The sequence below is a fragment of the Zerene cesonia genome, chromosome 6 (assembly GCF_012273895.1).
Source record: "Zerene cesonia ecotype Mississippi chromosome 6, Zerene_cesonia_1.1, whole genome shotgun sequence".
NCBI lineage: Eukaryota > Metazoa > Arthropoda > Insecta > Lepidoptera > Pieridae > Zerene > Zerene cesonia.
This window is the reverse complement of record NC_052107.1, coordinates 917,308-926,756: the sequence shown is the minus strand read 5'-3', so window position 1 is coordinate 926,756 and position 9,449 is coordinate 917,308. Positions and strand designations below refer to the sequence as shown.

The window sequence follows — 9,449 nt, the reverse complement described above, 5'->3', positions numbered from 1 at the left end:
CGGCCTCGTCAGGGTTGATGGATTTGTTGAGCTCCTTGCCATTGAAGAAGTCTTGAAGAAGCTTCTGCACTCTTGGGATACGGGTGGAACCTCCGACGAGTACAATGTCGTTTACTTGAGACTTGTCCATCTTAGCGTCGCGAAGCGACTTCTCGACGGGTTCCATGGTGGACCTGAAGAGGTCAGCGTTCAGTTCTTCGAAACGCGCCCTCGTGATGGAGGTGTAGAAATCGATACCCTCAAAGAGAGAATCAATTTCGATACTGGCCTGTGTGGATGAAGAAAGAGTTCTCTTCGCCCTTTCACAGGCAGTTCTCAGCCTACGGAGGGCCCTCTTGTTGGTGGTGAGGTCCTTCTTGTATTTCCTCTTGAACTCCTGAACGAAGTGGTTAACCATGCGGTTGTCGAAGTCCTCCCCTCCCAAGTGAGTGTCTCCGGCGGTAGACTTGACTTCGAAGATACCATCCTCGATGGTCAGGATGGACACGTCGAAAGTACCACCGCCGAGGTCGAAAATTAAGACATTACGTTCTCCACCTCCCTTCTTGTCTAGACCGTACGCAATCGCAGCAGCAGTAGGTTCATTGATGATACGGAGAACGTTCAGACCAGAGATGGTACCTGCATCTTTTGTGGCCTGTCTTTGTGAGTCGTTGAAGTACGCTGGAACCGTGATTACTGCATTCTGCACTGTTTTGCCAAGGTACGCCTCAGCTGTTTCCTTCATTTTTGTTAGAACCATTGAACTGACTTCTTCAGGGAAGAATGTTTTGTCCTCTCCTTTGTATTGTACTTTGATCTTTGGTTTGCCACCATCACTGATGACATCAAATGGCCAGTGCTTCATGTCTGCTTGCACTGTAGCATCCTCGAATTTGCGACCAATAAGACGCTTGGCATCTGTAACAATAGAAAACCACCCTTGTAGGACAAAGCTCGATTCAAGCAGTCGGCAGACTTAAGATATAATTTCTCAGATTAATTTTATCATTCAATATTTTCAGAGACTCTAGTCTAGTATATTGGTTATCATCATTATAAATTTTCACAAAAAACTATTTACTCCCCAGCAATTACTAACTCAATGACCTGTTCTGCTTAAATATACGATTGGCAGAACTACTTTAACTGTCTATTATTTTGACTCGATACATCAAATACAAATAACATAGCATTATTGATTGTCATGAAACATGATCGAGTTGATGCCTCATACAAGTGCATATTGTGATGCATCAGAAATTTAACAATATAAAAGCAATATAAAATCTTTCTGCCTTACGTAGCAACATCTTTATGTATCAATACAAATACATACTTCATTTTATAATGATAGCATATCAACATCACAAAATGATTCATTTCATACAAAACAAATCATGACATACAAATTGTTCAGATAATATGATTCATTTTACATGATATTTATGCAAATATTCAAGGTTGTCATTGTTTTTATAATCATCATTCATTAGACCTTAATCAGTGAATGATTTTTAACCTCATTAAATTCCTAAGGAAATACAAAAGCAAAATATGCTTATTTCTCTTTGTAGCTTACATAACAGGACATAATGAAATAAGCGTGCAACAAATAACTTGCATCGATAAAAACTCTTTGTTATCTAACCGCGTGGTAAAATACGTACCGAAAATGGTGTTGTTGGGATTCATGGCCACCTGGTGCTTGGCGGAGTCGCCGATGAGACGCTCGGTGTCTGTGAAGGCAACGTACGAGGGCGTTGTCCTGTTGCCCTGGTCATTGGCGATGATTTCCACCTTTCCATGCTGGAAGACACCCACGCAGGAGTAGGTGGTACCCAAGTCGATACCTACGGCTGGTGCTTTTGCTGCCATCTGCAAATAGTCAATTTGTTAGGGCGTGAAAGATGCACGTTGCCGGCCGAGCGGCCATATCGCGAAATCGATACGAACGTTCGAGAAAACTCCGCCAGTTTAATTCACGTAATAATGATAATATGGAAAGCCCTAATGCAAATGCAAGAAGCCATAAAAATTATCGCCTTTTATGGGTTAAGTCCAAACACGTGGGAATAAAATGACAACCCACGCCAAATGGATGACCGATCGATTTTTGGCCCTTTAAACGATCAGCAGTATTTTATTGCACGAAATATACAATTAATGATAAGATGAAGGAGATTTTCAATAAAATATACCGATAATTCATGTGACTCATCAGTAATCAATGGAGTTCAAGGATCTTCCGCTGGAAATTTTTCCCTTAAGAATTTCCATGAAATTATATCGATATTTAAAATAATATGTACGTATCCGCAAAATTTACACTCAGTTAATACAGAAAATGTACTTACTGTGTATGCTTTATAATTTTCACTTCAATAGACTTAACTAGTAGAACACTTAGCAAAGGTGCGCGATTGTCGGCCTCTTTTCACGAAATAAGATGGCGCAAACGATCGACCAAGTATTTTATATGGACGCGCGTAATCACTCGACGTCACTAGGATTTTCTGGAATATTCCCTGGATCCACCAATGAGATTTCGTATTCGTCAACGCCTTAGTTTTCTATTGGTTAAAATTTGGCGCTAGCAATGCAGCCAACATGCAGATAAAATGGCTGCGTCACTATTTAGGGATGTACGTAATAAAAAATTATCGACGTAGTATTTATACTTCAAAAATGTTTCTTAAAAATAAATTTCTAGGCAAATTATTACGGTAGAATACAGTTTGCTTACAATACTGTCACTAGAGGTCGTCCATTTTTGTGTTTTATTAATACCTACTAAAAGCGATCACATAAAAAAATACCATTATATATGTTGAAATGTTATAGCAATTAATTCAATATTAAACTAGAGAGTTTATCATATAACCCTCATAACAATACATTTCTCATTTATACTTAGATGTTTATCTGAAATACACTTAAAAATGAAAATAAACTTTTAAAATAAAATCTGTTAAGTATAATTACACTTTTAGAAATTTTCAAATCTTATTAGACTATCAACGAAAAGGGTTCAATATTTAACATAACAAAATATTAATGTTGAACCGTTGTGAAATTATTATAATATTTATGTACGTTTTGTATTCACTTTTAAGTACTAACAATCGTCTGATTCACCATTCCTACTAAGATAAAAATATTTAGTTACTTTCTTATTGGAAAGTTGAAACATACATAGATAATCTCATACGAAAATTAAAAGATACCATACTAACTACTTCGTACTAACAAACTAGAAATAGTCATTGGATAATTTCTAGTCTAACATCACCTACTAAATACCTAATTATTACTAGGATTGTAATGAAGATTAATATCGACAGTCATTTCACACACTTTTCACATCACTACGAGAACAGATAATAAAGTTCTGGACATGCCTAGACTAAAAAATACTGGTGGTTTCGAGAATATTTTAAATTGCACATGCTCACTGCAATCTTTAGATCTAATCAATATCGATGTGTCACCTAGTTTTTACTGCGTTAAAATAAATTGTTTGAACTCATTTTACACAATAAATTATTGAATTTCGACATATTTTCGTGACCCACGTAGATGGTAACCGGGTCACTCACTATACATTCATGTACCTATGTAAATCAACATTTGCAAATGCCGTCTTATACTTTTGGGTTCGCGTATTCGCGGGGCGAGGAAATACCGCAGGAATAAGCTAGTCCAGAGAGGATCGATGTGAAATATTATTATGCACATACTACTATTTCGTACGAGTGGGGAAGTTGGATATCCAAATCCATTTCCTCACTTTCCAGGCCATTCCGGCAATACGTAGATATATTTCATTGAGATCTATCTCGGCTTATCCTAATCCTAGTATTATAAATGCGAAAGTTTGTAAGGATGTGTGTGTGTTTGTTGCTCTTTCACGCAAAGACCACTGAACCGAATGCAATGAAATTTGGTACGTAGACAGCTGGACAACTGGAATAACATATAGGCAACTCTTTGTCACGATATTCCTACGGGATACGGACTTACGCCGGTAAAACCGTGGGGCGCAACTAGTAATATTATATCCCCATTACTTGGGCACTTACACATGCTGGTACAGACAATCTTGTAGAAACTTACTTTTCATCATATTAATATTTATTATTATCACTTAATATTCAAAATGTGCAGGTACCTAATAATAAGCTCTTTTATTCTCGGAAGAGAAACTATAGCGTTTTTCTTATGCAGCAGATCCTACTGGATCTGGAAGTGCTGTAGGTTTTTTGATCTGGTGATATTTTTGAGGTAATTTTTGTAAATAACGTACACAATTTAAAAAAGCTTTATTGAAAACAACACCGTATAAATAAATACTCTTACATCTAAGAGGCTTATCATCTATCAGATAAACTTTTTAGTTATGTCCTAATTTGGAGGGATACAATCAAATCAAGTACAGGATTACCAGGATACACAATGCATTTCATTTTAATGTTCATTATGTAAGTGACGCTTTTAAAATTTTATACAATCGTATCACATATTGCCATTATTATATCACATATTAGCATATAACATATTCAAAAGGGAATAGATAAAATAAATACATCATGTATCATCACTTGTTTAATATTATCAATATTATCTTGCTGGTAACCCTGTTTAAACCTTTGAAAATGAACCATCAAACTCTCAAACAAAACAAAAAACACATAAAAAAGGTAATAAGAATTTTGGGACAATCACTAAGACTAGTATGTTAGTTAGAAATATTATAACAAACTATTTTCGAGGGGGTTGGCTACGCCCATGGCCCATGTGATCAATGACTTTAATTTAATATGAAAAAAAAAGTAAAAATTTCTTCGAAATTGAAGCTTGATTATTTGACATTATTTCTTCATAAAAAAATAATCATGATCTGTCTGTATTGAAATAGTACAATACCTGAATTTTTGTTGAAACAAAAATATTCAAAAACCACATTCAATTATATAAAATAAAAATGTCTATTTTTCTCCATGTTACATGTTGTTGGTCTGGTATCAAACCTAAATTTGGTATTAAATCTATTATAACTATTTGACCAGTCATTCTTAACTTATACGGGGTACTAACTCATTCTCATGTATGAAAAATTACAATTAGATAGAAGTGCGGAAGTATGTCTGATACAGAGCTCCCAGTGATGTTGTGAGGAAGAATGAGAAAAGGGTCCACCAGCATCCGAAGCCAAGCACCCCTCTATATACAGTTGTTGTTAAAATCTGGAATAGAGTAAAGAGAAAAATAAAAATAAATTCTTAAAAAACAATGTACTTATGGTTCATATATGTTATCATCATCATCAGCCCATGTATGTTCCCACTGCAAGGACTCGGGCCTCCTGTGAGGATTCATATATTTTATCATATACATGCAATTTATTTTTGTAAAGCTAGGTCGCCCCGGCTTCACCCGGATATATATTATATAGTAAATTTCAAATAGGGATCCAGAGGCCCATCTCGTCTTCCTTACCCATCCCAGTCCTTACCTTTGTTCCTCTCGTCAATCCACTCTTCATCCCTTTCCAATTTAAAGTCGGCAATCCATTTGTAGAGGCGTAAAGTCTGCAATCGACCTATGCGTCTCCAAATGTTCATGGGCAAAGGTAGCGCTTACCACGGCGCGACTCACCAGCTCCATCGCCAACGATGACATAAAAAACTAGTTCCAATTCGTTCATCCGTTTTTTATTAACACGTGGTGTCTTCATTTGGAGGTGTAGACAGCCACTCACCGTCTTCAGGTTCTCCCACGCCATCTGGAATTGCTCCAGGGCTTCGGGCGGCGGGTCGCCGCGCACTGCGGCCGGCTCGTCCGCGCGCCCCGCCCAGCTGTACGCGCCGAGCGTCTTGTACATCAGTGCGAGGTGCAGGCACATCAGCGCCGGGCTGATGTACTGCAGCGCGACCACGCACAGGTAGTAGAACACGGAGGCTATCTGGAATGTTTATCCGAGTAGTAGATTTGTTCGGAGGCGTTCTTCGTTTGAGTACTGGCCGTCCGCCCCGGCTTTTCTGTCGCCATAAGAACATTCCTTGTGCCTTGACAAAAATGTTACTAAAAATCAGCCGAGTTGTTCAAGCTGTTCAAGCTGTTCTCGAGTTTTGCAATACATTTTTATTTATATACATGTATCAATGACACCTCAAACTAAGTACTAACTTAGTAAAATTTAATATTGTCAACCAATGCTGCTACAAATTTCCACCTACCTTTTTCTGCAGCTCAATATTGGTGATGCGACCGGCCTCTTTCTTTTGCTCCTCCAGCCTGCGATGAGCCATGTCCAAATAGACCTGAAGCTGCTGCGGCATCAGCACCAAGCGGAGAACAACGCTCGTCACTATGAGCACCAGTCGCAATGAGTCATATTGATCTGATGTCATGCTGCAATTTGTGTTTTTATAAACAAATGATGATATTATAGTCTATGGAGTTGATTTTCGTTAGAATTAAGGGAAATAAATGTTTACAATATTTCATTGTAATGTTGATTGACCATTGGCTGGAATCTACCCAAAGTTTTACAATTTGTATTGATGTTTCTTTTTTTATTTAGTTCTCACAATTTCATGACAGTTTACTTATTTGTTAAGAATAGTTATTCTGATTTTTTATTATTTATTTATTCTGAGATTCTATCTACACATCTAGCCTTTTTATTAATCATTTTCCAACTCACATAGGATCAGACATTCCACTGAAAACTCTGACAGTAAGATAGTTCCTTGTTACGGGTCGCACCCACATCAGAGCTAGGATAAATGGCATTGCAAAGTTCAAATTCAACAGAAGTGCTCTTAGCTTATTGTCTCCATAGTATCTGAAAAGATGACAGGACAATTGAATCTTGTGTGTTGAAAACATATTATTTATATAAAATATGTAAAATTTATGATGGAAGGCAACATTCTTTTATAACATTTGATACATTTCAGGTTAATACAACTAATAAAATCTAATTGGAATTAGATGAAAAAATCAGTCATACAGTGTAGGTTAGCACAAATGCAATAACACAAGTGCATAAGTTCGTCTAACATTATGATTGTATAATAAGAGCATTAAATTCATGTCATTTACAATGGGATATTTAATGAGGTTAGTGTAAAGTTTAATATAATCAAACAAAGAGCCTCTTCCTTTTTTATATTCTAGTATAGTTATAGAATGATTACACATATTTTGACTATTTGTTAACAAGCAAGAAAAATAAACATAGGGACCTTTTACTTAATAAGGGATTTTACTGACTTATATTGACAAGAAACTCCATAATATACTGACCTTAGTGAATCCCAGTGCATCCTAGCAACTCTGAGACCAGGGAACGTAAATAGGGTGCCAATAATAGCTGCCCATACTGCTAGAGACAACTTCAGAATTAATTTGGATGCTGGCCCTCTGTAATAATATAAATTTTCCTTCTAAAATCATTCATCATCATCAGATTTTGTAATAGAGAAAGAGCTTTAAATTAACTAATTAGCATAAAGTGGACATCCACTATTATGAGAATCTAAACCTAAAATGAACAGTAATTTTGAACATTTTTCAAAAATTACACATGCAATCACATTATTCCACAAAATACTTACACAGAACTCAAACCTTGATTCTCTAAAAACTTAGAGGCATTCTCATGAAAACTATCATATGCTGGATCAACTCCCACCTCCAGATTGTTGTCATCAACGATCAGAACCATCATAGCGATGAGAAGGAATACACAAAACGATACAATACATGTTGATCTCTCACCAATAGACTCGTCACTTGTGAAGTATTGTTTCGTTAGTGACAGCAATATTTTACTGTGTTCAAGTTATAGAAAATTAATCAATGTTTATAGTGTTATAATAATTTTATTATACACTGCTTCCAATAACAATCAAGATTTGCAGTTTTAGGATAGGACTTTCAAATAGAGGCTATCAATGAAACTGCATTAAAAAATTTGATTTTTGAGTTTTTTCCATAGATTTACATTAACATCTTGAAGAGGATAACAGAAGCATTTCATAATTTTATCTATAAGGTTAGAATTGTCTTTTTTATTTTGTGTTATATTGATAAATAACTGCATTTTGATCGAGTTCTGCAAGTCTTTTTTATATTTATCAAAGGATACAATGAGAATAACACCACCAATAAGCACCAAACCATACTTAAATTAAATTCGTCTTTTAATGGAAAAAATGATGTGTAGATCTGAAAAAAAGGTTAATTGGAAAGTTACCAATTATGTATATAAAAAAATTAATAAACAACTAATTTCGTAAGACTTACCTCAGACATAATGTACACTATACTTGAATACAGTGAGAAATCAATTATCCATATATATTCAGTATAAAATCTTAAATGAATTACATCTAACGGTGACACAGGAGCTTTTTCTAAATGTAAATCCAAATTCCTAGGAACATGAAAAGTTTCTGGCTTCCCATTCTGTTCATTTTTGCTACCCTTTTTTCCCTTCGGTTTGTCTTTCGGCACTCCCGCCAATGACTTTAACTCGCTATTATCTGGATATAAATATCTGTACAACCCTTGAGAACATAGCAACCATCTTGCAAATGAATAATTACCCAACTTTTGTATCACTGATACCATTATAAGGGTGATAACTAGTTGAGCTCCTAATAGCGCCTGGAATCAAATTATTTTTTTATTTTTAACTCTTATTAGAAAATAAACATATAACATGAGTAAATAGATCTTCGAGAAACACACCATGGTGATGCAATTATCATTTGCTATTTATTTCATTCATGATCTAAAATTAATGAATTATTTTTATTTTCATCCGGGCTCTCCGAGTTCTCTAACCTCAATTTCCTAATTTAATTTGATGTTTAACAGACTGTGTGACCATTTAATATAGATAATAGGAATGAAAAATCTTGTATAGATAGCAAAAAATGTATATAGAAACACTCAATTTTGATACATTGTGATAAAATTGAAATTTGCTTGAGATCTGGAATTTTCTTTTAGATTCTTTAAAAATTCTTCATTAATATAACATTTGAATACACATTACATAGTTTAATAAATCTAAAAAAAATTAATATATTTGAGATCGTATCGTAAAAAGGGGATTTTTAATGTGTATAAGAAGTAACTATTTTTAGTTATAACAATTTTATATAAACAAGACAACAAATTTACATAGTTGCGTAGAAAGGATAACTTTGACGTTAACATAAGTACCTATATAAAAATATTACCAAATTTTGGGGAAGTTTTTATTGTAACTTACGAAATCCACATCTTCCTTTTGAATTATTTATACTTTACGATATTATAACAAACATAACTAGATGATAGATCATTAAGAAGTTTATCATTTTGATTTAAAAAATAAAACATGACGTGTAATAAAATAGGTAAAGACATTTTTTTTAAATAAGCGTCCGAAAGAAATTTAATATTTAAAA

General features: G+C 34.8%; 2 protein-coding genes across 2 annotated transcripts in view; both read right to left on the bottom strand.

The window, feature by feature from the left end:
- LOC119840567 (heat shock 70 kDa protein cognate 4) overlaps positions 1–2,495 on the bottom strand; it is a 3,876-nt gene extending 1,381 nt beyond the window's left edge. The window contains exons 1-3 of the mRNA XM_038367255.1: positions 2,337–2,495; positions 1,650–1,857; positions 5–900 (exon numbers count right to left, since the gene is read on the bottom strand). Of these exons, the coding sequence (XP_038223183.1) occupies positions 5–900; positions 1,650–1,857 (1,104 nt within the window). The 5' untranslated portion in view covers positions 2,337–2,495. The remainder of the gene's footprint in view (positions 1–4; positions 901–1,649; positions 1,858–2,336) is intronic.
- Positions 2,496–4,282: 1,787 nt separating this feature from the next.
- On the bottom strand, positions 4,283–8,900 carry LOC119840501 (transmembrane protein 161B). Its single transcript, XM_038367141.1, has 9 exons — positions 8,743–8,900; positions 8,296–8,658; positions 8,138–8,217; positions 7,605–7,820; positions 7,294–7,410; positions 6,689–6,829; positions 6,219–6,393; positions 5,741–5,944; positions 4,283–5,225 (listed from the first exon to the last, which is right to left on the bottom strand). Exons 1-9 carry the CDS (start codon positions 8,743–8,745, stop codon positions 5,103–5,105), a joined length of 1,422 nt encoding a protein of 473 aa, XP_038223069.1. The 5' UTR covers positions 8,746–8,900; the 3' UTR covers positions 4,283–5,102.
- Between the last annotated feature and the right edge of the window lie 549 nt (positions 8,901–9,449).